The sequence below is a fragment of the Leuciscus leuciscus genome (assembly GCF_965113295.1).
Source record: "Leuciscus leuciscus genome assembly, chromosome: 14".
NCBI classification, from domain to species: Eukaryota; Metazoa; Chordata; class Actinopteri; order Cypriniformes; family Leuciscidae; genus Leuciscus; species Leuciscus leuciscus.
Window position 1 is genome coordinate 12,076,368 of NC_138738.1, and position 26,392 is coordinate 12,102,759.

The 26,392-nt window shown below is 37.9% G+C and overlaps 3 protein-coding genes across 5 annotated transcripts; 2 read left to right on the forward strand and 1 right to left on the reverse strand.

Moving 5' to 3' along the window:
* apof (apolipoprotein F) lies at positions 1-3,212 on the forward strand. Of its 2 annotated transcripts, none has more exons than XM_082137277.1 (2): positions 1-152; positions 970-3,212. In XM_082137277.1, exon 2 carries the CDS (start codon positions 1,012-1,014, stop codon positions 2,245-2,247), a length of 1,236 nt encoding a protein of 411 aa, XP_081993403.1. In that variant the 5' UTR covers positions 1-152; positions 970-1,011; the 3' UTR covers positions 2,248-3,212. The 2 variants fall into 2 exon arrangements, with proteins under 2 accessions (XP_081993403.1, XP_081993404.1); XM_082137278.1 differs by having other exon boundaries at positions 55-158.
* A 1,678-nt stretch (positions 3,213-4,890) lies between these two features.
* stat2 (signal transducer and activator of transcription 2) lies at positions 4,891-20,246 on the forward strand. Of its 2 annotated transcripts, none has more exons than XM_082137236.1 (24): positions 4,891-5,048; positions 6,052-6,183; positions 6,334-6,481; positions 7,939-8,034; positions 8,133-8,225; positions 8,306-8,384; positions 8,471-8,547; positions 9,340-9,491; positions 9,576-9,734; positions 9,816-9,905; positions 10,749-10,808; positions 10,976-10,996; positions 11,083-11,176; positions 11,311-11,358; positions 13,416-13,499; positions 13,602-13,700; positions 13,793-13,928; positions 14,038-14,090; positions 14,189-14,283; positions 14,376-14,515; positions 14,623-14,811; positions 15,229-15,283; positions 16,128-16,189; positions 18,013-20,246. In XM_082137236.1, exons 2-24 carry the CDS (start codon positions 6,053-6,055, stop codon positions 18,387-18,389), a joined length of 2,538 nt encoding a protein of 845 aa, XP_081993362.1. In that variant the 5' UTR covers positions 4,891-5,048; position 6,052; the 3' UTR covers positions 18,390-20,246. The 2 variants fall into 2 exon arrangements, with proteins under 2 accessions (XP_081993362.1, XP_081993363.1); XM_082137237.1 differs by having other exon boundaries at positions 16,131-16,189.
* On the reverse strand, positions 19,857-25,227 carry gpr84 (G protein-coupled receptor 84). The gene is made up of 2 exons (XM_082137275.1): positions 25,042-25,227; positions 19,857-23,487 (listed from the first exon to the last, which is right to left on the reverse strand). The coding sequence occupies exons 1-2, from the start codon at positions 25,062-25,064 to the stop codon at positions 22,248-22,250; spliced, it is 1,263 nt and encodes a 420-aa protein (XP_081993401.1). The 5' UTR covers positions 25,065-25,227; the 3' UTR covers positions 19,857-22,247.
* Positions 25,228-26,392: the final 1,165 nt, after the last annotated feature.

Here is a 26,392-nt window from a genome sequence, read left to right on the forward strand (position 1 = left end):
ACACATTGATCCTCTCCACGTGATGTCACATTCAGGGCAATTGGGCCAGCGAGAGAAAGAGAGAGAGAGGGTATAACGAGGGATAGGGAGATGTACATGTTTTTCATGAAGGCTGGATTCTATCACAGAGGTACTATCGGGATTGTTAGAAGGTAAGAGTCTTATTAATCTCATATTAATATAAAGATCAATAATTCCAAGTATACCATTCAAATGACTTGAAATATAATTTCCTCTGTAATTTAGATAAAATGTAATAAAAAGTAAGGCTATAATCTTTTTCAACTAAATCTGACAGACTGCATGTTTGAGAAATGTACTTAAAATGATATGATGAAATTTATGAGGAACGATTTTTATTTAATTAATATTCCATTTTAAACTATTTTATAATAACATTTTACTTATTTTATTTCAATAATTTGAACGTATTTTAAATATATAAGATGTATATAGAAGTGAAAAACATTAGGGAGGGAGAAGTCTTACCAAAAAAAAAGTGCTCATCCCGTTCCTTCCTTTCTTTTTTCCCAGCTGCACAATGACAAAGACAAGCACAAAAATACCCACTTATCTCATGGTCTCACCCCATGATGTAGCTACAGCTGCAGATATTTGTATAGATACACAGGTCAAAAGTTTGGAATAATTAAGATTTTGAAATCTTAAAAATGGTTGCTGGAAATTCAGCTTTGCCGTCACAGGAATAAATTACATTTTGTAAACATATTACAATAGAAAACAGATATTTATATTATAATTATAATAATTTATAATATTACTATTTTTACTGTAATCAAATAACATCAAATAAATGTAGACTTGGTGCTCATAAGACACTTCTTTCAAAAATATTAAAATAATCGTAATTGTTCCACACTTTCAAAGTGCACATAAACAGCTTCATGTACACTGCACATACAGTTAAACTTCTCTTTTTTTCTTCTTCTTCTTAAAAAAAAAATCCAGAATCCGCGATTTGCTTGGTGCTGCACGACTCCACAGTTCAACATGGCTAAATGGGGCTCAAAACTCAAAATGTTACTTCTCATCCACCTCTTACTGTCTGAAGTAGTATTTGGCAGAGCTCCACTCCCTCAAAGCAGCCTGAGGCCCTCAGTCACTTCAAAAATATCTCAAACAGAGCAAGTAGAAACACAAGTGGTTAAAGATGGTCTTCGTGCCGCCCATCAGTTGGTCTTAAACCTCTCAGCCTCTCTACAAGGTCAGCTGGATCTCCAAAGCAATGCAAGCTGTTCAGAGCTCGCCAATGGAGGCTGGAGAGGGAAGGGTTTCTCTCAGGAGCTATTGGGGTTGGCAATGGTGCCTGTGTTGGTGTCAGCAGGATGTTTGTCAGAAGCCCAGGCCTTGGTAATGCAACTCTATGCAGTGTTGGGCCAAAATGATACATGTGAATTTTTGCAGGACGTGCTGGTGCTGATCAAGAGAGGCAAAGAGAGGGAATTAGCACACATTGTCCATCACACCTTTACCAGTGGATTCCAAACCCCGCCATCTCCTCTAATGCTCAACTCTGAGTCACAGTGCCACTTGCAGGCTGTTATATTTAACATCCATCAGCTAGCTGAGGTAGGTGAGAGAGCTGATGGTTATAAGGGTAAAGTTGGGCCTATGGGGAAATGCAAGGGATGGGTGAGGATGAAAGGCACTCAGTTACTGGGACAGGCTGCAGAACAGAGCAGGCCATTGCGTATTGGGGAAGCACAGCAGGCTTGTCGAAGCTTGGGAATCCAATGTGCAGGTGTGACCCAAGATGTCAAATCTGAATATTATCAAGTTATCTTGAGGCCTGGAAGCAGCATAGTGCCTTCATCTAACTCTGAGAGCTGGACTCAGAATTGTAAGGTGGGTTCTGTACGTTGGCGCAGAAATGGGGTTCCTCAGCATCACTGTGTCAATGAAAAAGAGGAGCAAGTGTATAGTGTTGTGGAGTGGATTCCTGCAGTTTCCACGCTGTATAATCTGGGAACAGCCGTTTACTATGCTTCGATTAACTGCTATGATACTGCAAAAGAGAGAGCCATCTTCAGCACTTTGGATCTGGGCACAGATGCCCTCATGGCTGTAACCGGGGGAACAGCAGGGGTTGCTGGTTATGCGTTGGGAGCTGGTTTAAAAACGGGTGCGAAGGCAGGGATCAGATATCTGCTGAACAACATGAAAGAGGATGGCGACCTGCTAATGAACCAGAACAGCTTGGAGGATGGAAGTATCACTGTCCAATGAAAACCAATGAGGAAATTCAAGAACAGAAAGCATTGCTCTAGGATTTTTTCCACCAGCAGTAAATGATGTTTAAGAAGCTCTATTTTATATGTGTTGTCATAGTTTGCTACTTTACAGTTCACAATATCAGTCCCATAAACATAATATTGAGAGTTAAATCTCTTAATTTCTATTGAAACTAATTAACTCAAATTTAATTTCTATTTAAATGCTGTTTTAATTGCTCGTTTTAATTGGGTTTTCATATGTCCTAAATGTCACTTTCCATTTTGATTGTAATATTATTAATATCCAAAAGGTATGACATTAGCAGGAAGTAACAATTTTTTGGTGGGTAAAAAAATAACGATAGCACTTACATGAGCTTATTGTAGCAATGGATTTTTCTCAATTTAAAACATTCCATTCTGTTAGATAAAGTTACAGAAATCTGTATGATATTTTAATGATGTTCACCAAATGTGAAATTCATGTTTGTTTGTTTTCTGTAAGGAATATTATCAATATTTTAAAAGACATCCCTTTGATGCATCATGTTAAATTGTAAGTCATTGTGTAAATAATGCCTGAGCTTGACCAGAGCATGTTTCTTAAAGTCTGGTATGTCTATTCATAAAAATACTTTTAAAGTTTATTTCGACCTCAAAAGGTTCTGATAACAAGAATGGCCAGTATCCATTTACAACCTACTCAACATATCATTTCTTCGTCAAACAACATGGGTAACATTTAACTATTATAGGGCAGTTATTTAAATCAATAACAGAAGAGCAGAACACAAGACAAGTAGAATATAAGATACTCAGACATAGCTTAAAGTCAAGACTTTAATTTGTAACTGTCATTTTGAATATTGTCATGTATGACGTGTACATGTTGTATTGTAATAATGGAGTGAATGCTGTGAGGCGCGTAATCTTTATTATAAGCATGACGCGAGTAAAAGCCAGTTGAGTTTAATCATATGCAGTCTCCTGTCATCAATATACTGTACATAAACAGGGCTGGACTGGGACAAAAAAATCGGCCCTGGCATTTTGGCCCAGACTGGCCCACTACATATGATCATAAACACCACCCATCTATGCACACCCTTGAATATGTAACTCCTATTCCTTAAAACCACTAATGCCATGTAATGAGAGTATAGGAACGAGTGAGAGTTAACAGATGAAATAAGTACAAAATTATCATTTATTAATACAATTGAACTTTACTCCACAGGTGATGAATCCAAAAAATAAACCACAAGCTGCATTGGCATAGCAATACCTCTGTTTCTCACAGGATTTTTGGTATAACTGTGGTGGGTGGACCTCGGGCCTTGGGGGGTTCGGGTGCATGCAAAACAAATGCACTGAAAAATAAAGGAAACTTTCATAATTAGTTTTGTACTAACTTCTATACTTGAAAGAGAAACACTAACACACGATCTTTCATTTTGACGGAAACTGCATCGAGCTTTTATTTTGGCGGAAAACATGTTTTACAAACACGTCTCATTACAATTCTAGTAAAACGCGGTAACGTTATCGTCAACTACGCAGATGTGGAAATAATGCGTAACTGGGTAGGCCTAATGGGTTCGTGTATAATTTGTATATGAACCCATTAGGCCTACCCAGTTACGCATTATTTCCACATGACATTGACATAGCCTAGTGTTTTGAAAGTGTTCTGCATACCGCGGACTCTACACTCACTCATCTCTCTCCTGATCTTCCTCACTATCATCATCTGCCACAGGAGCTGATGAAGGTCCTGCTGCTGCAGAAAACATATCTGTTATTTTGACACATTTAAGGGTATTCTGCTTGAAGGGCCTGTTTCTTTTTTTCACGCTATTTCTCTGCACATTCCTTGCATTTTATTCTCCATCTCTCTGACTATTTTGACAGACACACTCACGGCACGTGCGAAAGGAGCCCAAAGGAGGAGGTGTTTAAAGATGTGATTGGGCCAGCCCAGTGTCAATCAATAAAATAACCAATGGGCCGCTGATCTGCGTGTTTCATGGTCCGGTCTGTGAGATAGTTTTTTTTTTTTAGATGTATCGTCCCAAAAAGCACGGCGGCCCACCGGGAAACTGCCCGGTCTGTCAGATTCAGTCCGCCCCCGATTACAAATATGAATATGTAACAGTTACACGTAAAATCAGTTAGAACTATTTCTACCAGTAGCCAATTTCAGTTGATAAATTATTTGTTTTTTTAATAAATAAATGTATAATCATGTTTTATATATGCATAGTGTAAAATAAATAAATGTAGAATAAACTTATTACATCTATCCCTTGTTGATCACAAAATGATTTCGTAAAGAGAATGTATGGCTTTTTAAATTTCCGCGGTACATGATCTTCCAGAACATAACTTTCATTTCGTAATTTCTCGGAATGCCAGAAGAGACATCGTGAGTTTCGTTTCTGCTGCTGTTCTACTAAAACCCCTCCGTTGTGAAGAATTTCATTGGCGGGTGCTTCAACCAATGGTGGTGGCCAGTGTGCCTGTCCGCGCCAATGAACGAACGCGAGGGTTTCATACGTAAGTAAATGGGCGGGACTTCATGATTCAGTGGGTGGGCTAAAGATCATCGCGTTGGAAGCAGAAATGGACAGCAGAGGGAGGTTTATAGAACAGCCGTCCGTTTCCTGAGAAGCGCTGGAAGTGTGTTTATTTACTCGCCAGCTGATGTTCGGTCTAGTGCTGTGTTCTTGTCTTTCCTGTGTATGCCTGCAAAAGGCGCTTTATAAGACTAATATTTGAGGATCATTTCTTCAAAAGTGTAGACGATTGTTTCAGGTAAGTTATTGATAATCAACTTACATGCTAACGTAACTTATTTACAATGAGGTGCTCATTACTTTGCAACATAAACATCACTATGCTGTCAAATGTCTAGGCCTAGGCCTAAACCTAGGTTGCGATTACTGTATATAGTAGCCTTTATCATTATTATGACGAGGTATCACGTTTTGTCTTCGCATGATTAGAAACGCAATTCTTGACTCAGTTTTTCCGCTGTTGTTTGAGGAGGAGTGTGCAGGTGTGGAGAACTTTATTACTGCTGGGCCAGAGTGTATGTAACGTTAATGTTTTTCATTTTTTGGCCCTGTAAACACTTTTACACTCTCACTAGTTAGTTTAATTTGTCTACCAATTGAATACGTGAAATAGTCCAAATCTATTCCTGTGATGGCAATGCTGAATTTTCAGCAGCCATTAATTCAAGTCTTCAGGGTCACATGATCCTTCAGAAATCATTCAAGTATGCTGATTCTGTACTCAATAAACATTTCTTTTTATTACTATCAATGTTGATTTCTTTTTAAAGTTCTGTAATTAATTGTTTACTCAAACTTATGTTTTATTTCCATCAAAACAAAGTACTTTTCGAAGAAAACAGTGTTTTTTATACAAGAACAATTGTTACTTGGCCAAAAAAAAAAAAAGCACCATAAAGATCAGTTTTACAGTGGACCTAAAGAGCAAATGAAATCCACAAAAAAATCAGATTCACAGCAAATCAGAAAACTCATTTGACTTTAGATTTTTTTTAAAATTCACATTGATGAGTCTCATCATATTTTACATTAATACCATACACTATTATTTTGTGTTCCAACTTCCAAACTCAGAATTTGGAATTTTCTCACCATGACTTGTATTTGAAAATAACCACTGTTAATGGTGCTTAAACTCAAGCATCTCACTTCTAAAGATTAGAGAGAACAGGTCAGTCCCAGTTCTGTAACAAGGCATCATTTAACCTATCAGCAGACATGAAATCTGTTTTATTTTGTAGGATGACACAGTGGGAGCGATTGCAGCAGCTGGATACAGTGTATTCGCAGAGGGCTTTTGATCTGTACAACGGAGATGAATTCCCAATGGAAGTGAGACATTTCTTGGCATCCTGGATCGAGGCCCAGGACTGGTGAGTGCAAGAAGTCTGCAGATTGTTTTTTTTTATAACTCTCAATTCCAGAATGTATTAATAAACCATGGATAAAGAGATGCAAATAAACTGCATCAAGGAGCGTCAACCTGGCATTACAAGTAATGTGTCTGTCTGTGTGTGTTGCAGGGAGCGTGCTTCTCGGGACTCTTCCCAAGCCGCGTTCCTGTTTCAGGTGCTTTTGGAGAATCTGGACAACCAGTTCAGTCGTTTTGCGCAAGAGAAAGATAGTTTCCTATTGCAGCGTAATTTCAGACGCTACAAACAAAACTTTCAGGTAAGTGTACTTCTGCTGCCAAAAGCATCATTCCTGATGCCCTCCTTGGATTTCTGAAGAAAATACTAAACATGCTAAACAAAAACTATACTGATAGACTTAAGTCCTGTTCACACCAAGAAAAATAACTATAACCTCAACTACTGTACAGTATGTTATCATCCACACCAATTGACGATAATGTGACGCAAGTAAGTGCGCTGTGAGCATAATTGCAGCACACGCTTTAAAGGCACAATATGTAAGATTTTTGGATTTAAAATACCCCAAAACCACTAGAACAATGTTATTTTGTTAACTGGTGTACTTCCATTATCCCAAATATTTCCAATAACGTCTAAATCCGGAGAAATCAGCCATTTTAACCAACTAAACCTGTGACAAAGGCCGTCTTTGAACCTCTCTCACGGTACAATGTAGGACCACCATTTAGGAGCCACGACCACAGAAATCACCACGATTGGTCATCTTTCGTCTGGGACAGCCCAAAATCGTACAATGTGTACCGCCCATAAGTTTCCCTGGCTGTTAATTAGTTTCCACACACCTGTTTCTGTTCACCTTGATTACATTCCTCATGTATTTAAGGCCTGAGTTTCATTCTGTTCCTTTGTCCAGTATTGTCTATGTTAAAAGTGGTTGTCTTAACGTTTGCTCCTACAATCTCCTGAGACTGTTTTTGTTTTCTATCTTTTTTCGTGCTATCTATTACGGCCACCCGTGACGCATACCATACTGAGCTAACGCACAGAGTAACGTTATAACATGACTTTCAGGTTTCAACACACTCAAATCAAATGTGTTTTTAGTATGATTGTTTTGACCTAGTAAAACAGTGCTGTTACCCCACAATTTTAATACGTCAAATAAAGTGACCTGAATGAGTAGTAATTCAGCACTTGCAGCTGTTTCATTTGAATGAAATAAAATAATTTGAATTTTAGTGTTCAAATGTAACTGTAACTGTTTAACATCCGGCTCCTTCTTGCCTGAACTTGAACTTTGTGTTCAAGTTCAGGCAAGAAGGAGCCAGATGTTAAGCGTAACTTTAAACGTTAATAAACATAAACAACAGCGGCTTACTGCGTCATATAAGCATAATAAAAACAGCAACGTAAAATGGCTCTGGGCCCTGCCCTGCTTCATACCACAGTAGCGTTATTACAATTTTAATACATTAGCTCATCCATGAGCAGGATTTCTGCCTGAGTCCCGTCGGATTGCTTTCCATTGGCTGTGGAGGTTAAGACAGCAACTCACATGATTCCACTCATTCATGGCGTCATCAAGCTGCTCCTCAATGTTTTTATTTTTCATCAACTGGAAAAAATTGCTCTTTTTTTCCATTTATATAACTTTATGGTTATGATTATTGTTGTAGTTATGAGCTATTTAGAAAACTGCTGGGTTAATCAGTGACAGCTGTGGGATCATTGGTCACATTATCTTGTTTGCAGAAGTACCAAGAGGAGCCCTATACTCTTGCTGCTATTATCAACTGGTTCCTGGTGAAGGAGAAAGAGATCTTGAATGATGCAGAGCTTGCACAGCAAGTCAGTACCTTAAAGTGTCCATCATCATCATCATCATCATCACCCTTATTATCAACATCACCATCAGCATATTCTGATTCTCTCTCTCAATGTTTCAGGTGCAGACGTTGCAGGTTCAGACGGTTACAATGGAGTTGGAGAGCCAGAGACAAATGGAAAAGAGATTAAAAGAACTCAAGATCAAAGTAGAGGTGTGTGTGTGTGTGTTTGTGTGTATCTGCTTGTATGTGTGTGTTTGTTCAAGAGCATGATTATTTTTTTCTTTTGGCAGGTGATGGAGCACAGCATAAGGTCTTTGGAGGAGCAGCAGGATGAGTTTGATTTTAAATTTCAAACACACAAAATGGACTGTGAGGCTCCGCACTCTTAAACACACTGTCATTGATTTCATTATCTGTCGTGGTATTAATATATGTGTATGTATATGTGTGTTTAGCTTGCACAAAGGAAGAGAAGAACAAGCAAGTAGAAGGGCTTCAGAAGATGCTCAATGCACTCGATAAGTGCAGAAAGGTGGGCAAATTGTTTTGTGCACGTCTGATCTATTCTATTCTATACTATTTATGGTTATTATTGTTAAAGGGGTGGTTGAGTATGATTTCACTTTTCTAACTTTAGTTAGTGTGTAATGTTGCTGTTTGAGCATAAACAACATCTGCAAAGTTCAAAGCAAAGGGAGATATTTGCATTTAAAGAAATCGTTTTTTAAGGACTACAACAAACGGCTGGTATGGACTACACGACATTCCTCCGAGTTAGTGACATCACCAACCCTAAAATGTACATAATTTGTACATCTTTGTCTGACTCAGTTTAAACATAAAAGGCAGAACAGTTTCTGTAATTTTAGTGTGTGTCTGCGTGAGGTAACCGGAGCTGCTAACACACAAGCTCTTGAAACCTGAGCAGCATCTCATTTGCATTTAAAGGGCCAGACACAAAACGGTGCATTTTTGCTAACCCTCAAAATGACAACTTTAACTTGCTATATAAAAATATTTGTTGGGTATTTTGAGCTAAAACTTCACACACACACTCTGGGGACATCATAGATTTATTTTACATCTTGTGAAAAGGGTATTATACCACCCCTTTAATTACACCTAATACTAGAAAAGCAGTTTTGTTAAATGAAAATTAATGGAAACTAACTGAAACAAGGTTAAGTTGAAACACTAAAATTACTAACTGGAATTAAATAAAAACTAAAAATGAAATCTAAATAGTAATATATAAAAACATTTTTTTTTAAATGACAATAGCATTATGTTTCTTGACCCAACTTCTCTCGTATCATTGTCTCAGAACTTCCTGTCTGATATCACGGCTACGTTGGATGCTGCTGATGGTCTAAGCTCAGTGCTCATAGATGAGGAACTGGTGGACTGGAAGCGGAGACAACAGAAGTCCTGCATTGGGGCTCCTGATGATACAAGTCTGGAACAATTAGAGAAATGGTAATGGCACAAGAACTTCTCTGATCAATTGTCTGTACGAACACCATTTGGATCTGTTTTTAAGCCATTATTGGCCTTTGACAGGTTCACTCAGATTATAGAGTGCATGTTCCAGCTGCAGAAGTTCTTACAGAAGCTTGATGAGCTGCTTGGGAAGATGACCTACGCAAATGACCCCATCCCAGTCCTTAAACCCTCTTTAAAGAGTAAAGTGGACACTCTGCTGACTAACCTGATTAAGAGGTATACTCAAACACATACGCAGCATATCCATTACTCTCTCTTCATGCATGTACACTTAATTATTTGTTGGTGTGTTGTTAGCTCATTTGTTGTAGAGACTCAGCCATCCATGCCCCAAGGACGAGGCCCCCTAGTGCTGCGCACAAGTGTCCAGTTCTCAGTCAAAGTCAGGTCAGGCTCTGACATTTCCGCAACATTACACACCACCTGTAAAATAGTGTATACCAGTATTGCTTCTATTTAAAACAATAATGATGGATGTAGATGCTTTTTTTGTCTTACATTGCTTGGGACAGGGGTATATCCTTTTAAACATTATGAAATTTGAGAATATGCACATTCATTATAGTGTATTGTCTTGTACATAGGACTTAATCCTTTACTTAGGAACTAAGTACTTTGTGAGGAACCAAGTACTTTTAAATATTTGTGAAAGTGACCTACTCTCGTGCAAATGTCAGTACTGCTTTTGAATAATTGTGTCTTTATTATGCATGCACAGACCTGTTTATGTAACCAAATCTTTGTTACATTTGCATACATGTGCCTGGGGTGAATGTAATGACTCAAATACAAAGGAAATATTTCGGTTAAGAATTTTATTTTTCAAATTATGACACACAGCCCCAAGCAGAAATTTGTGCCCTGAATAAATTGTAAATTTGCGCTAAACAGAAAAAAATCTTGTACAGTTTTGTTTTTGTTTTTTTTAATAGGTTATTAATATACAGTAGTCAACATTTGAAGTGGATCAAAAAAGTTACTCAAAGATGTCCCAAGACAAGAATGGGTATTGTTCAAAATTCATGTATAACTTTGATAAAAAGGTTTTGATCCACTTCAAATGTTGACTACTTTATTTACCTTTTAAAAAGAATTCACCCATTTAAGCTTTTCCATATATATTTTTATCATATATTTTATTTAAAATATTTAGTTTGGGTTGATGAGATAGAAATGCAGAAAAAAAATGCCCTCACAGACCTGAAAGGACAGTCATTCTCCTCTCTACAGGTTCCTGTATAAAGTTCCTGAACTCAACCATGTTATGAAGGTGTCTGTTTCTATTGACAAGTAAGATCACTGTCTCTCTTACTTTCTTCATTAGGTACAATCTGAATCATATGTGAGAATGCGTTTGCTTGTAAGGGTTGTGTGGTTTGATATAGTTTTAAATTAGTCTGTTGGTGGTTAGGACTCTGAATTCTTACTCTCATCCCTCTCTCCATCTTTTGTTTCAGCACTGTCTCACAAATGAAAGGGTGAGTGTTTCCATACATGCGTTCTGAACACACACTTCCCTCATCACGCCTCCCACCAGAAATTCATGAATACGTGTTTATCGTAGGTTTCGTAGGTTTAATGTGCTGGGCACTTCGAGTAAAGCCCTTAACATGGCTGAGAGTACGAACGGGGGCATGGTCGCTGATTTCAGACATTTGGTGAGTTGATATTAAGTGAATGCACAACAACATCATCTGAGATATTTATAACTGGGTAGACAAGTGATATAAATATAAAGAGGTAATAAAAAGTTAAAGAATTGTGTATGTGATTTGTTTCTTTTTTTTCACAGACGTTGAAAGATCAGAAAGTTGGTGGTGGAGGAAAAGGAATCAATGATGTGAGTTTAAGGAGATTGTTAATAATATTTGCTAGAAACTACATTGCTGCATGTAGCAAACATAAAACCAGCAGTTAGTAACAGAAACAAAACTGGTTTTTAGAGTCAATACTGATTAAGGGTGTTTCCACATCTGTAGATCTTTTGCTTTGTTCCAAAACACGGACCTTAATTATTACAATATTGCATTTCTCCTTCACTTGGTGCATTTCAAAACTTACCCAAAATGTGTTTATGCAAGTCACATGTGCATAACACTGTTCTTTCATTGGTCAGAGTGCACCTGTTAAAGCGGTCAGCCAGTAAAGATGGATTGACAAGACTGACTAGCTGTCGTTAAACACACAAACCAATGTATATAAGGCTACGTTCACACTGCAGGCTGAAACGACCCAATTCCGATTTTTTTGCCCCTATGCGACCTGTATCTGATCTTTTCATGACAGTCTGAACGACACAGATCCGATCTTTTCAAATGCGACCCAGGCCACTTGGGTATGTGGTCCCAAATCCGATACATATCCGATCTTTTGAAATGCGACTTCAGTCTGAACGGCCAGGTCGCATGTATCCGACCCGCACGTCATTGATACGCGGAAAACGTCATAATTCTGCGTTGAAGTAGTCGTCGGTTTGAAAACGGACTGCATATTCGTCGAGCTGAGGTAAATCTGCCGAACGGGTCGACCTCGACGAGCCCGTTAATAATAATAAAAAAAAATCCCACGGCCATTATATATACGTTATGTTAACTTATTTGTGCTGAATCTGATATTAGATAGGTCAGCGGCTGCTGTCTGGCTCTTGTGTAACGGTCGCTGCGCGCGCTCGTGTGTGTGTGTGTGAGAGAGAGAATCACAGTTAAAGTTTGGCTACTTGCCTACTTCCGCAAACAACAAGTGACGTCGTTGACCGTTGAGTACTCTTCTGCGCATGCGGGTCACTTCTGGGTCATTTCACGTTCACACAGGAGATCACAAAAGGTCGCATTTAATTGGAAATGTGAACGGCCTTGCAAAAAAATCGATTTTTTTCAAAAAATCGGAATTGAGCATTTAGCCCTGCAGTGTGAACGTAGCCTAAGGCTTGATTCCCACTCTTAACTGATACAGCTCGATTTGTTGGTACATTGAGTCCGATTGCTTTTTCACCACAAGCAAACTATTTTCATATATGCCTAATGAATTGAACTGAACTACGGGAGAAAATGTGCAGTCAAAATGAGCCAGGTGTGAAAACATCCTAGAGTTATGGGCCTTTCACACAGGACGCGGTATGCGACCAAAGCGCAACCGCAGCGGTGCGCATCATTGGCGAGCTCGCGCGCACGCCGCGGTCAAAGTTCAAAATAGTTCAACTTTTGCCGCTGCGCTCTGTGACGATTACCAGCGCAGCCAATAGAATCGGGGGATCCAAACAAGCACGGAAATCAAAATGGATGAACGTCTAGTCTTGTGTGTGTCGGAATTTCCTGTGCTGTACGATACAAGTTTGAGGTCGTATAGGGACATCGTCAGGAAAGCTGTATTCACAAATCAGTATTTTATGAGGATTTGATGCTCAAGAAACATTTATGATTATTATCACTGTTGAAAACCGTTATTTACATTTTTATGAATGGAAAGTTCAAAAGAACAGCATTTATCTGAAATAGAATCTTTTGTAACATTATAAATGTAGAACGGGACAGATACATTGTTTGCTGCTGACCGAAAGGAGGAACAACAGACGTAATAGAGCTCCCGCTAAAAGTTTTTAAAACTCCGCCTACGTCATAGCGCAGCGCAAATCGCGTTGTATCTGAAGGGCAACGCAGAACCCAGCGGCAAGCGCCGCGCATACCGCGTCCTGTGTGAAAGGCCCATTACTCCTAATAAAACAAATTTGATTACAGTGCTGAAGATAATAATTCCACAAAATAGTTGATTTCCTTATTATTATTATTATTATTATTATTATTTAGTAGTTAATTAAAACAAGTAGAATTGAGTGACCAACTAATAAGTAGAGTTCTGTTTGTATGCATGTGTATAAATCGTGTTGTGTGTTTCCTGCAGCTATCTCTGAGTGTGACTGAAGAACTACACAATATAAACTTTCAGACGCAGTTTGACTATCAAGGCATGTCTGTCTCTTTGGAGGTGAGATGTCTTTTCCTCATTCAAAGCATTCTCAGGGAAGTTTGAATATTCCAGAGATTTGGCTCTACAATTTTTATAACCATACTTCCTTTTTTCTTTCAGACCTCTTCTCTTCCTGTTGTGGTGATTTCAAACTCCAGTCAGCAGCAGAGCGCCTGGGCGTCTGTTCTATGGTTCAACATGCTCTGTTCAGATCCCAAGGTCAGGAGCAGGAGTTACTCTTGGATAATAATTAGCCTTAATCATCATAAAATAATCTGTTTTTTAATTATTATTATTATTTGCATCACTAGAACATCAAGTTTTTTGAAGGCTCTCCTCCGGCCTCCTGGGCACAGTTTGGGGAAATGCTGAGTTGGCAGTTTCTCTCCTCTGGGAAGCGTGGTCTAGACAGTGACAAGTTGGAAACTCTCGCCATCAAGCTCTTTGGTATGCACACATCAACCCCTTTCATGCATTAATAGACCATATTATGTAAAGTAATATTAAGGCCATAAAGTAATCTGGTGTTTGTTAATGATGTAATATTTCTTATCAGGTAAACAACAGAGCTATGACCACTGTACGATACCCTGGGCCAAGTTCAGTAAGGTAAGAACAGATGAACACAGTTATGTAGCTCTTTGTGAAATGCCAGATACTGACACATGAGTGTTTTGTTTACTCATTGTTGTCTGTGTGTGTTTTAGGAGAACCTCCCTGATACAAACTTCACCCTGTGGGTGTGGCTGGATGGAATTCTAAACCTGGTTAAAGGCTACTTGTCAGACCTGTGGAGTGATGGGTATGAATCCTATAGATAGACTGTGAAAATCAAGTTTTCAACACAAAGAAAGTGTGTTTTTTATTTCAACACAAGTATGTTTGTTTCTGTAGCTCTATAATGGGTTTTGTCAGCAAGGGGAAGGAGAGAGTTTTACTGAAGAAGAAGCAGAACGGCACTTTCCTGTTGCGTTTTAGCGAAAGTATCAAAGATGGTGGAATCACGTTCAGCTGGGTGCAGTACTCTAACGATGGTAAAACATGTCATAAAAAGATATACTTCTCTAAGACATTGTTCAATCTCTGAAATCACAAAGCCCAGTGAATGTCGGACTGAATACACACCTTCTTTTTTTGCTAGGCAATCCGAGCGTGCAAACAGTGAAGCCATTTATCAGTACTGACCTGAAGCAGATTGCTTTACCTGAAATCATCTCCAACTTTCGGATCATGGTAGCAGAAAACGTTCCAGTTAACCCATTGTGTTACCTTTACCCAAACACTCCTAAAGACCAGGCCTTTGGCAAATACTACAGTGAAAAGACTGGAGGTGAATTATTTATTGAGAATGTGGTGCATTTTTTTTTGCAATTCCCCAAGTCTAATTAAGGGAGGCATACATTGTATTTTTATGGGCATTTAGTTTGGTGTTTACCTAATGGCAACATCTATTTACAACTTTCACTATTAGGGTCACAAAAAAAGTTAATGTTCAATGCAATGTATGTCAACTTAGATTTGAACTGGGAAAGGCTTTTGCTCAATTTATGTTACTGCTAAAAACAGCTGTATACATCCACACAGCCATGTAAAAAATGATGTTAGATTTCTTTTTCCAAAAGGAATATATAATATATTTCTTCCCAGCTCGCACTTGAGCTAATGTAGAATGTAATAAAAGCTTTGCTTATGCTGTATTTACTTAACCACAAAATAATTTTCTTGATCTTGTGATGTTTTGTTTCAGAGGAGAATCCGTACCTGAGGTACCTCAAAACCAAACTGGTTTTTGTCTCTAAAGAGTAAGTCCTGTTTTGATTTGTTTATTGGTTTAAATTTGTGTGTTGTGTGCATGCAAATAATTTCAAAAGCATGTGAGGTTGTGTGCTATAGGTAATATTTGTGACAGTGCACATGTGCTGTATAGTGCTGGTGTTTAATGCATTAATCATATTGTATGGTGTTATGATGAGGTTTAAGTTCATATTGTGGGCTGGGTGATGTAGTGGGGGGGAAAAAACAGTTTTTCAGCCTTTCAGTAATATTTACTGATAAGATTTTAATGAACTGAAAGGATTCTCATCATATCAACCAAACAGCCACTGTAGCTAAGACTTAATACAAGTAAAATACAGTAAAAAAAAAAAAAGAAAAGAAAAAAGACCAATTAGGAATTGGTCTCGCACACATCCAGGTACATGATTTTAACATTCAGAGTCTTGAGGTGGTACTAGATTAGTAAAGGTGAAAATATTTCCCTTGTCCGCATTCCGCTCCGGCTCGCAGACAGTGTGTGTGTGATGTAATTTTTGTCATCAGCACCGTCCACTGATGTCCGCGAGAGGGAGCAGAACGTGGAAAATAAAGTATATCTGGGCCTTAAGAACAAGATGTACCTTGCCATACTTTCTATCACTGCCTGTGTATGCAGGTTAACACTAGATGTCGTGATGACGTGAGGGTCGCATTGTGGCCTAACAGATTTCATAACGTTACAACAATACCGTATTATTTGGGGAAAAGTCTACCATACATGTGATGTTATGAAGTTTATAAGCGAACAGTTGTGCTGTAAGATTATGGTATGAGTAGACACTGAGATGGCTGTTCTGCTGGTTTACTGGAGTGCTCTGTGCTTGGTTGCAGTAGGAACGGATGTACAAGCGTCGGAGAGGGGCCAGTGTCTGACCTGTCCCCACAGGACAGAGGTGAGTCCTGCCTCCACTGCCCCTCCGAAACTAATCGGCTCAACCTGCCTCTCACTCACTGGATTATCACCAGATGTGTCTTGATGGCAAAACGCTTTCTGATGAATAGAATGTGTAATGAAAAGCCTTTATAAATGCTTCTCTTTCATTCAGAGGCTCAATCAAGTCTAAAAACTTGTTAAGATTCTCTCTTTCCTACTCTTCCCTACCCAAGTGCATTTGATTGACAGTGCACAAAGGGACCTTCTGTGTGTGTGGTGGGCTGTGACTGTGGTTTTTCTGTTTCAATAACACAAATCTAACCATTACAGTATCACTGATGTATGTGAATGGAAGCTTGAGGTTGCATGTGCAAGGAGGGATGCACTGAAATCCATAAGCTGTTTTTTTTTCACGCTATTGCCACTAACTGATAAATAGCTGATATTAAAATACTCCACTGTTTTGTCTAAATAAATTAATAGTAAAACACAAAAACTACAATGTTTATATTAGTATGAAAAATTAATATTAATTTTGAGATTTGCTAAAGATTACATTACACGTTTTATTAAATCATTGTCGTTTTTTAAAGATTTAACTTTTTTTGGCATGTTGCATGTCACATGTAGGGATGAACCTGGTTTCCCCCTCCATGTTATGGCCGATAACTGATTAATAGCCGATATTAAAATTCTCCACTGTTTTGACTAAATTGATAGCAAAACATAAAACGACAATGAGTTGTTTTTACGTTTATATTATAATTTACTGTATAAAATACTGTTTTCAAAGTATAAAAATGGATTTTTGAGATTTGTTAAATATTAGACTACATTTTAACATTCTTATACATTTTCTTTTGCGTTTTTGAAGATGAACTTTAAGTGAGCATTAGATGACGGCAAATGTAATCTTAATGTACAAATAGGGGAAATAAGCAAAATATCCACTCTTTGATGAATAAAAAAAATTAAAATACTCTTATATCGACTAAAAACCGGTGTGGTACTGATATATTGTGCATCCCTAATGCTGTTGAAAAAAAATTCCTAACACTTTAACATCCATGGAACCTTTTCATCACTCAAAAAGGTTTATAAGATTATTAAAATGTTCTTCACACTAAGAAATCAAATTCTTTTAATAACTGTTCACTGAAAGCTACTTTGGGGATCCCAAATGTTCTTCAATGGCATCACTGTGAAAACCTTTATTTTTAAGAGTGAAGTTAAAGGAGAACTTGGTAACTTTTTTAACTTAATAAAACTGTCTAGAAATCATTTGGATGGTTAAACAACCTGTTCTGGTGATATTGGTGACTTTCCCCGCTCCCCCCAGCGTTCCCAGGCGGAAAACCAACCTTGCAACTTGCGCACTGCCGTCCCGGCAAAGTGAAATTGGAAGTCTCGTGAGAAGCGAGAACTAGAACGAGAACGAGCGCGAAACACAAATTGCTTTACGACAATTCGACATAAACACACACGCATGTATGATGTATTACCAGATTACTCACCTCGGTAGACATAGTTCCACACGATACAGTTGGCTTGCTCCGATCAAAACAAACGCACATGAGCAGCGGTAGAGAGGGGGAGGAGGCCGCCGCAAGTGAGTTTTTTACGACTGTGTTGTGAAATATACGCCCCCCCACAGCTGTAGGGGGAGCTCGTGGGGAAAACATGCGACAACAAAAGGGAAAATCAGCGAAGAAGTGACTAGAGTTCGCTAGAGTTACAGAGTTCTCCTTTAAATAGCATCATAATAAGTTGTTATTATTGTAATGCAGTTATTGGGTTTATAACATGTGTCTCTTGCTGTGCCATCTCCTTCATCTTTGAAAGATCCTCCTTCATTTTCTGAGGCGGGTGATGATGACAGCTTCCTCCAATGGCCTGAGAAGTCTCCAATGCTCTCCAGCTCTACCATTGATTCATTTCTGCTTAACAGCATGTTGGACATTGATGTCGAGAGTACTTTTCAAGATTCATTTCCTCAACTTGCTTCCCCCATTGATTCATCATTCTGCCAACAAAACATTCTAGAGAGTAGCATGGATATCCTTAAAGAAGCAGTCTCTCCAGATACTGATGTTCAATACACATTGCAAGAGTTTATAAACACTCAAAACTTGCTAAATAGCTCAGAGCATTCTACACCAGAGGACATCATCCATGGTTTTCAAGACTTTGGCTATCCTAACATGCCGCTGACCCCCTGAATTTGATTCATGACCCGTGAGGTTAGCCAAAACTAATCTGTCAAGCCATATCATGTTTTCCGTAGCTCTGATTTATGTTGTAAATAAGTATCAAGTAGAGATGCAAAATACTAAGCTTATTAGTTCATTTTCTTTACTGATTTCATTATTTCTTCATCCAGTTAATGTGTAAATCTGTATGTCCATTTATCTGTTACTTGCGTGTCTATTCTCAGAGTAAAGCCTTTGACTAGGCGTAGATGCCCATCCACGTCCAAAAAAACTGATCTGACCCTACCATTCGTTAGCTGCTACTAAATATTTGTCCCTATAAAAATAAGCTGGAAATTTAGTTTTATTGATAATAATTCAAACAATATCAGAGCATGTTTGTCTTGGGTGAATAGCACATTTGTTTAGAGATCACAGAGTTGAATTTTTTTATGTCAAAAAAAAATAATAATACATATTTCATATTTGATTCAAGTATTGATCATGCTTTTATGGTCCAAGTAAATGATCACCTTTTATGCAGGTTGGAATGACAGTTTGTATTCTTCTATTCGAATGAACTGGGCCTTACTGGATGGAGGAGATTTGATAGTGAAAGCGATATACTTTATTAATGTGTCAAACACCTTTAGTAATGTGAATCAGGCAGCATGAGCTAATGTTTTAAAAGCATTTCATGTCTGTGGTGGGATTTCTCAGTGCGAACAAAGCAGTGAAACCAGTGGAAGTTTTAAAAACACTGGAAAAATGTCTTTGCATTTTAAAAAAGAGCACTTTAAAAGAGATACAGTGCTTGGATTAAATGTTATAATTTACATTTAAAGGCACCAACGTTGACTACTATGATTGTAGTCTTTTAATAGTAAAACAAGTTTATTCTTTGCTGCATTGCACTAAATTCTACCTTAAAATTTATTTTTGTCTAAAAACATTTAATGTAAATGATGAATGTCTAATCACTGTTTTTTTGATGAACAGGATTATGTTTTTTTTACTCTAGGATTCGAGGCACTTTTTTTGTCTTTTATGATCCTTTTCTATTTGGTAAAACCACTATTGAGACTAGAAAAGTACCCGAATGCTTTGCTTTTGCACCTTTTGCTTATATTAAAAATATATTTTAAATAGTCATCTATTACAAAGTTTTGATTAGTCAGATACTGTGATTAACTTCTCTCAAAATGGAAAGGATAATATAGACCCTTACATTTTCTATTATTTTGAAAGTTGAATTAAGTTCAAATGTTCTGTTACCCCAGTTGAATGCATATTCTTTTGAGCTTTATCTTGTTGGAGAAAACACTTTATAATTGTTTTTATATCTCTTTATAATATCTTCCATCTGAATTACACTGATTGTATGAGTATACGAAGAGTAGTACTGTGTTGTTGATGACAGAAAAATGCAATTGAATGGAAATTTGTAAGAACGGAATGCTTCTGATTTCTTGGCAAACAAATTTTGTTTTTTGTAAAAAAAATTTACAGATAAAAGGTTCTGTATGTGTTCATCCAGCTGTATCTGTTTGGTACCAAAGAAGATAAGACAGTGTCTGAAAATCATTTAGGGAGAAAAAATGGTCCAAATGAATGTTTCTTTTGCTCTTTTTTTCACTGAAATGACATACCATGTCATAGCAATTAAATCGCTTTATCATGCAGAATAATTTAGTTACCCCATGAGTACTTCTGTTGTAAATTTTTGACTTTGTATCAAATGCATGTAACCATGTTTTGTATACACCGTCATTGTCCGAGAAAATAAACCATGCTGTAGTTTGTTTTGTATCTGTGTGCCAGACTTCTTATGGGTAAATGTGTTAACAATGGTGCAATGTTCTCCAATAAAACATCTAATGAGAGATATAGGGCTGTCATGATGTCTTTTTTTTTTTATTGAAAACCATGACACTTTATCTGATCAGGCAAACTGTTTTATAGACTCATAATAGAGTGATGAGATATTGTGTTAACAAGTTGGGCAAAATTAGATCTGTCACATGTTCCACTGTATGCACGCATTTCGTATACACTTGCAAACTAGATTTGGAATTGGTGTATTATGACTTTTTAAACATTGAATTCACAAATAATATAATAACCAACTCTTGTGGGCCATTCTGAGATGATCCATGAGCATGATACCTGGTATTTTGACCTCCAATTTCTAAATTCAATTTGACCTCAGCTTTGACGTCATATGTGTTATGGGTCTTCATTTGTTACAGTGTTAGGAATTTTTTACAGATTAGACAGTCGGGAACACTTGTGAAATTTATGGTTTTGTATATGTGTGTAAGTTCAGCACAAAAAAAAAAAAAAAGAGGAAGATGACGAAATAATTATATAAAAACACATAATAATAAAAAAAAAATTATAAAAAAAAAACTATTTCTGTAAAAGCAGGAAAAAAAGCATTTTTTGTTTTGCTTTTGGACTTTGTTTCTATTTACAGAACCACACAGGAAAGTGAGGAGAAAAGAATGGGATCGGGACAGACTTTCCCAGACAGCAACATAGTGTCGGCCCAGATCCGGCCCACATCTGGTACAAATGTATTCCACACACCAGACACTATGTTGCTGTCTGGGTTTACTTTGGGACTTTGATTAGCCACAGCTCATATACAGTCAAACCAAAATTTATTCAGACACCTTCAACATTTCTTACATTATCACAGTTTAATCGCTATAGTTTAGAAAATGGTAATAAATTATGACAAGAACTCAAGAGTTATCAAATCACTGGTTTTGGTCATCCTTCTGTTAGACTGTTTCACAAAAGAATTAGGTTGAATAGCTGTCAGCTGTTAAATTTAAGTTCACAGTTAGATAATACCAATTTAGGTCAACCAATTACGGAGACATGCTTAATTTTGTTCAGTCTGTTGTGTAAAAAGTTCGCATTAGCAATTTAAGAAAAAACACTTAAACAAAACATGGTCAGGTCAAAGTGTCTGAATAATTTTTGGTTCCAAATTTTATAAATTTTACTGGTAGCCCACTGTATGAAGAATTTTTGGGTATAATATGTCACAGTTTACTTTATTTTGCTATCCTCACTTACATAAATGAGCTATAGTGTCCTGCACCCACTAGTAAAAAAAAATATATAAAAAATGATATCTGGTGTCTGAATAATTTTTGGTTTGACTGTCACAACAAGCAAGAGCAAAGAAGCAATTCAGAAAAATCATAATACACAAGTTATCTTTTTTGTTTTAATTGTAGAACACTGACATGATGTGCAACACATTAAAAAATTCAACCTCTTATTTCATATGTTAGAGGTCCAGCTTACACCATATATATCAAAACAGAAATACCACAGGAAGCAAAAGAGGACAAGAAACTTTTGTGGTTTCATATATGAGGTAATAAATGAAGCATTGAGTCATGTCTGTTCTTGTTTTCTCCATCACCCCGCTTTACATGTCCATGTTAATTTGTGCGTGATGTAACCAATGTTCTTTATGTTATTATGAATCATGTGGTGGTGGCACACATAGTTATTACTCTGCCTATGTGCAATCAGTAAAAAAGAGGAATTTTGTGCTTTTGCAGTGAAAAGCCACATGTCACGTTTTCTTTCCAATCTTTGATAGAGCTGGAAAATCCCAATACTTAAAAAAAGAAATGCTTATGGACCATGACTAGCTAAATTTTAAAGTGCAAGCTATCTGACAACATAAAAAGTGAATGGAAAATAAAACGAAAATAAAATGTTCTCCTCAGAATAAATATGCAATGAGTGCATCTCCATGTCTCATTATGCATAATACGTGAAATCACTGACCATATATAGAGCAAGATCACTTAATAGCAGTAGCTTTCAGTCATGTTCAGATTGAAATGAATTCATTATCGCTTATCTTATTGTGTACCAACGGTTTCTCCATATCCAGGTTAGTGGATGTAAAGCTTTGCCTAGCAGGTCTTTGTAGGCCTGGTTAAACTGCCGGTTCATGGCTGCATACAACAACGGGTTAATGCAACTATTTAACCAAGTGAGGTTTGCACAAAACATATGAACGACCTGTGGTGCGCGATTTGCCTTATCGGCAACATTTAGCAGCAGAAATGGTGCAAAGCAGCCGACAAAACACAAAAAGACTGTGAAACACATCCGAGTCACGCGTTTAAATTCATTGTCCTCTCCTGAGTTGGCAGCTGGAGTGATCTGGATTGCTACCGGAGCTGGTTTAGAAGATGTTTCTACCCCATTTGAGGAACTTTGAATTGTACTTATGGTGTTGTTTGACTCTTGTGTGGTTGTGTGGCCTTCTTGTGCTCTGTTCTTATGCTGCTCTGCTCCCGCCCCTTCATTGCTGATCTCACAGCTTTGAGTTGTTTGAGTTGATGAGGCTCCGGCACTGATCCCGCTGTCATCTGTCGTCCCTTCGGCTTCAGCCCTCTTGCGTTTCGATGAGTGGCGACTGGGCCTGTACTTCAGGAAAGCCTTGGCGGCTACGCTCACCTTACGGTAGATCAGAAAGTAGAAAAGACCCACACAACCAAGGCCCAGGAAGAAGTACATGAAAAGCAGCACGGTGGTGTAGGGCCGGCCCTTAGTGCGGTGAAAACTGCAGGTGCACACTTGTGGGGCGAACACGTAGACGGGCCAAAGTGGGGCGAAACTGACCAGACCCAGTACCCAGGAGGAGATGAGGAGCACCGCCACTCCACGGTGGGACAGGAGCAGACGGGCACAGCGAGTAGTGCGATGCGCAACAACCAGGTAACGGCTCATTGCGATGAGGCATAATGTTATAATGGACACGCTGTTGGACAGGAACAGTAGGAGTCCAAACATCTGGCACCATGTGGCTCCGCCCCTCCAGTGCAGGTGCAGATACGAGTCAACACTGACAGGTTGGAGCATGGTGCAGTATAGGAGGTCAGCGAAGGCAAGATTTACTATGAGAACATTGAAACGTGTCCTCAGGTTGACATCAGTAGCAAAGGCGAGCACCGTCAGAATATTCCCTATGGTTCCTACAATGGTCACAGCCGATCCCAAGAGGACGCCAAAATAACGGTAGCCCTCTACAGAGGGCGACGCACAAGAAAAGGAATCATTTCTCAGATAATCGGTGTCGTTCCACATCCTAAAAAAGAAACGAAACGTTAAGCTCATGAAATATCAATGTAACATCCACGTGGCCTCAAAGCACACTTCTGTAGCGCAAACAACCTGGCTATACATAAGTGTTTTATTGACATTTCACTTTAAGGGCTGCTGGTTTCATTATTCTTCGTGACCCTGTGACTGGATGCCGCAATTTAAGGTCACTATATACCACATCCTGTTGCCTTTAACACCTCTGAAATCTCAAAATACACTGCACACTTCAAAACTGCCACAAATCAACATTTGAGCTAAATGGACAGCAAATGTGGAGATTTTAATAGAATGCCTTTTGCCCCCGAAATCACATTTACATTCACATTTAATCACATTTTTTCACACAAAAAAACCATTCCACTGTAAGTTAAATTAATTAGGCTAGATATTACATGTAATTTGGTAGTAAAACAAATTGATAAAGTGTCATTTTGGAATTGGGGGGGGGGGGGGGATTTATTTGACAAATTCATTTCCTTAAAGGAGAACTCCGGTCAATTTTAACATTGAGCTCATTTTGTTGTAAATTTGGAGTGCTGTCAATACAGAGAACAATGACAAAAATCGGTGTTGCCTACACCGTGTTATCCTCTTTTTAACATTTGCACCCTGTTGACTTCAATGGGGCATATTTTAAACCTGCTTTTACAAGTGCAAGTTTACATTACAAGTGCATAGGTCATGTGAGTGATTCCTTTAGAGTTAACACGGGTGAATCTGACGGCAGTAGATGTGAAAGATAAAGTTAATTCGGCCAGCGCTCATACCTGTGTTTACATCCTGTTTTCGGTTGAAGTCCAAAGTAGTCGATTGTCGAGTTCACGCGCATATGTTTAGTTACCTATGATCACGCACGTGAACTCGACAATCGACTACTTTGGACTTCAACCGAAAACAGGATGTAAATACAGGTATGAGGGCTGGCCGAATTAACTTCATTTTAACGGATGGTGTAGCAATATTGTTGTCCAGGTGGAAATCGGGAGAAATTCGGGAGAAAGGTCGGTCCGGGAGATTTTCGGGAGGGGCTTTGAAATTCGGGAGTCTCCCGGAAAAATCGGGAGGGTTGGCAAATACCCACTCATGTCCGGATCATAGAAATATTCAGAACAACATCGCTCTTTATTTCTTAGTAAGTTGTACAATTATTTATCCTTTAGTTATCTCCAGATGAGAGTAAATTATTTTGGTGTGCTTAACTCATAAGAAATTATAGGGATGCAGGTTCACCCACCAACATTTAATTAAGATATTTTGATGAACCAAACAGAACACTTAAACACTTCCACAGAAGAAAGTAAGTCATACAGAATTGAAACAACTTGAGGAACTAAATAGCGACAGGTTTTACATCTTTAGGTGAACTATCTCTGTCTGTGTCAGCACATTTGCAAATATAGCCTATAAGCTAAGCATATATAAATTAAATGTAGAACGAATGTCAGACATCCATTTAAAAACAACAACAACAACAACAACACACAGTTAAAAGATTCATTAGTTAAAAAAAGGTTATTTTAGGCTGTCAGTGGCTTACCTTGCTACAGCTGTGGCGTCCATCCTCTATTCTCTGGTTCTCTTTTTTACCTCCTTCCTGATTTTTATAGCTATCCCTACTTTGTTCCCCTTTTCATTTAGCACTGTTTGTCTCTGCGTACAAATGTCTTTTTTCTCCGTTTTTTTCAAAATAGACCCTCCAGACACGCCTCCACCGCCTCAAAGCTGTACTGTTTTAACACAACACTGCATGTGTGCGTGTGTTTGAGAAGTTCAAGATGTGAGTCAACTCAACCCTGTTTCACAATCCTGGAAGAAATTTACACAGTAATGGTATTTTGCCAATAGATATGAAGCAACAAAGAAAAGGAAAGTTGGTAAAAAAAAAAAAAAACTTTGCAAAATAAGCAAACTTTCTACTTTGATGATTCAGAGCTCAGAAACCAGCTTGACTAATCAAATAAAATTTTGAATTTCTGTCATCCTTGAAATCACTGTTCTCTTCTGTATGTTCCTCTTTTACGTAATAAGTCATTAAGGTTGAAACTGTTCAAACAATTCTAACAACCACCATCTTCGCTGAAACATAATTGTCAGTTTGGTTTTTAAATGAAGGTTTATGATACCAGCACAATATGACAGAGAGCAAAGTGTTTACACAATACACACCAAAATATACTTATACAAGCAGTTTGGCTGATAAACGATGCATACTGAATTGCGGCAACACTGCCAGTTTATTTGCTTGTAAAGTTTCTTACATGTCCATAAATGAAGCAAATCAGTGGCAGGAGAGACTGATATAATGAACTTGGAATAAATTTCAGTTTCAGCTTTGCAGAAATTTAATCTCTGAATCATAATGGCACGGCTGTATTTGCTCAAGATAAGCATGCTTTACAACTAAACCACCCAAACACCCAAAAACATGAATGCATTTAGCAGATGCTATTATCCAAAGCGACTTACAACTGAGAAACAAAAGCAATACGTCATAGAGCCAACAATATTTGTGTAATGCCAGGTTCAGAAAGCAAGCTAGACAGACAGATACACTTTAGCATGATTTTTATGCTCTTGGAATACTAAATGTTTATGACACTTTAAGATTTTTATTTTCTTGCATATTTACTGTAAAAATTATGATCAATAAGTTATGACTACATGTTTTTACATGGCTTTAGCTTATCAAAATAAGTTAAGCAATTTTCAACCTTTTTTTAATAATTTTTTTTAAGTCAGTTTAATGTAATTTAAGTTGTTCATTAGTGCACTTTGACTGATCCTCATCCATCTTTCCACTCAGACAAAACAGACAGACAGACATGATTACAGGTATTTACACAATAGTTTCACCCGCTGACATTTGACCTCTGAAGCTGCCATTTGCA

Coding starts and splice junctions, on each gene's coding strand:
- gpr84 (XM_082137275.1), bottom strand. CDS start 25,064: ATGGACGCCACAGCTGTAGCAAG. Junction 23,488..25,041: donor GACGCCACAGCTGTAGCAAG/GTAAGCCACTGA, acceptor TTTCTTTTTTAG/GATGTGGAACGACACCGATT.
- apof (XM_082137277.1), top strand. CDS start 1,012: ATGGCTAAATGGGGCTCAAAACTCAAAATGTTACTTCTCATCCACCTC.
- stat2 (XM_082137236.1), top strand. CDS start 6,053: ATGACACAGTGGGAGCGATTGCAGCAGCTGGATACAGTGTATTCGCAG. Junction 9,492..9,575: donor CTGGAACAATTAGAGAAATG/GTAATGGCACAA, acceptor GGCCTTTGACAG/GTTCACTCAGATTATAGAGT. Junction 11,359..13,415: donor GAGGAAAAGGAATCAATGAT/GTGAGTTTAAGG, acceptor TGTTTCCTGCAG/CTATCTCTGAGTGTGACTGA.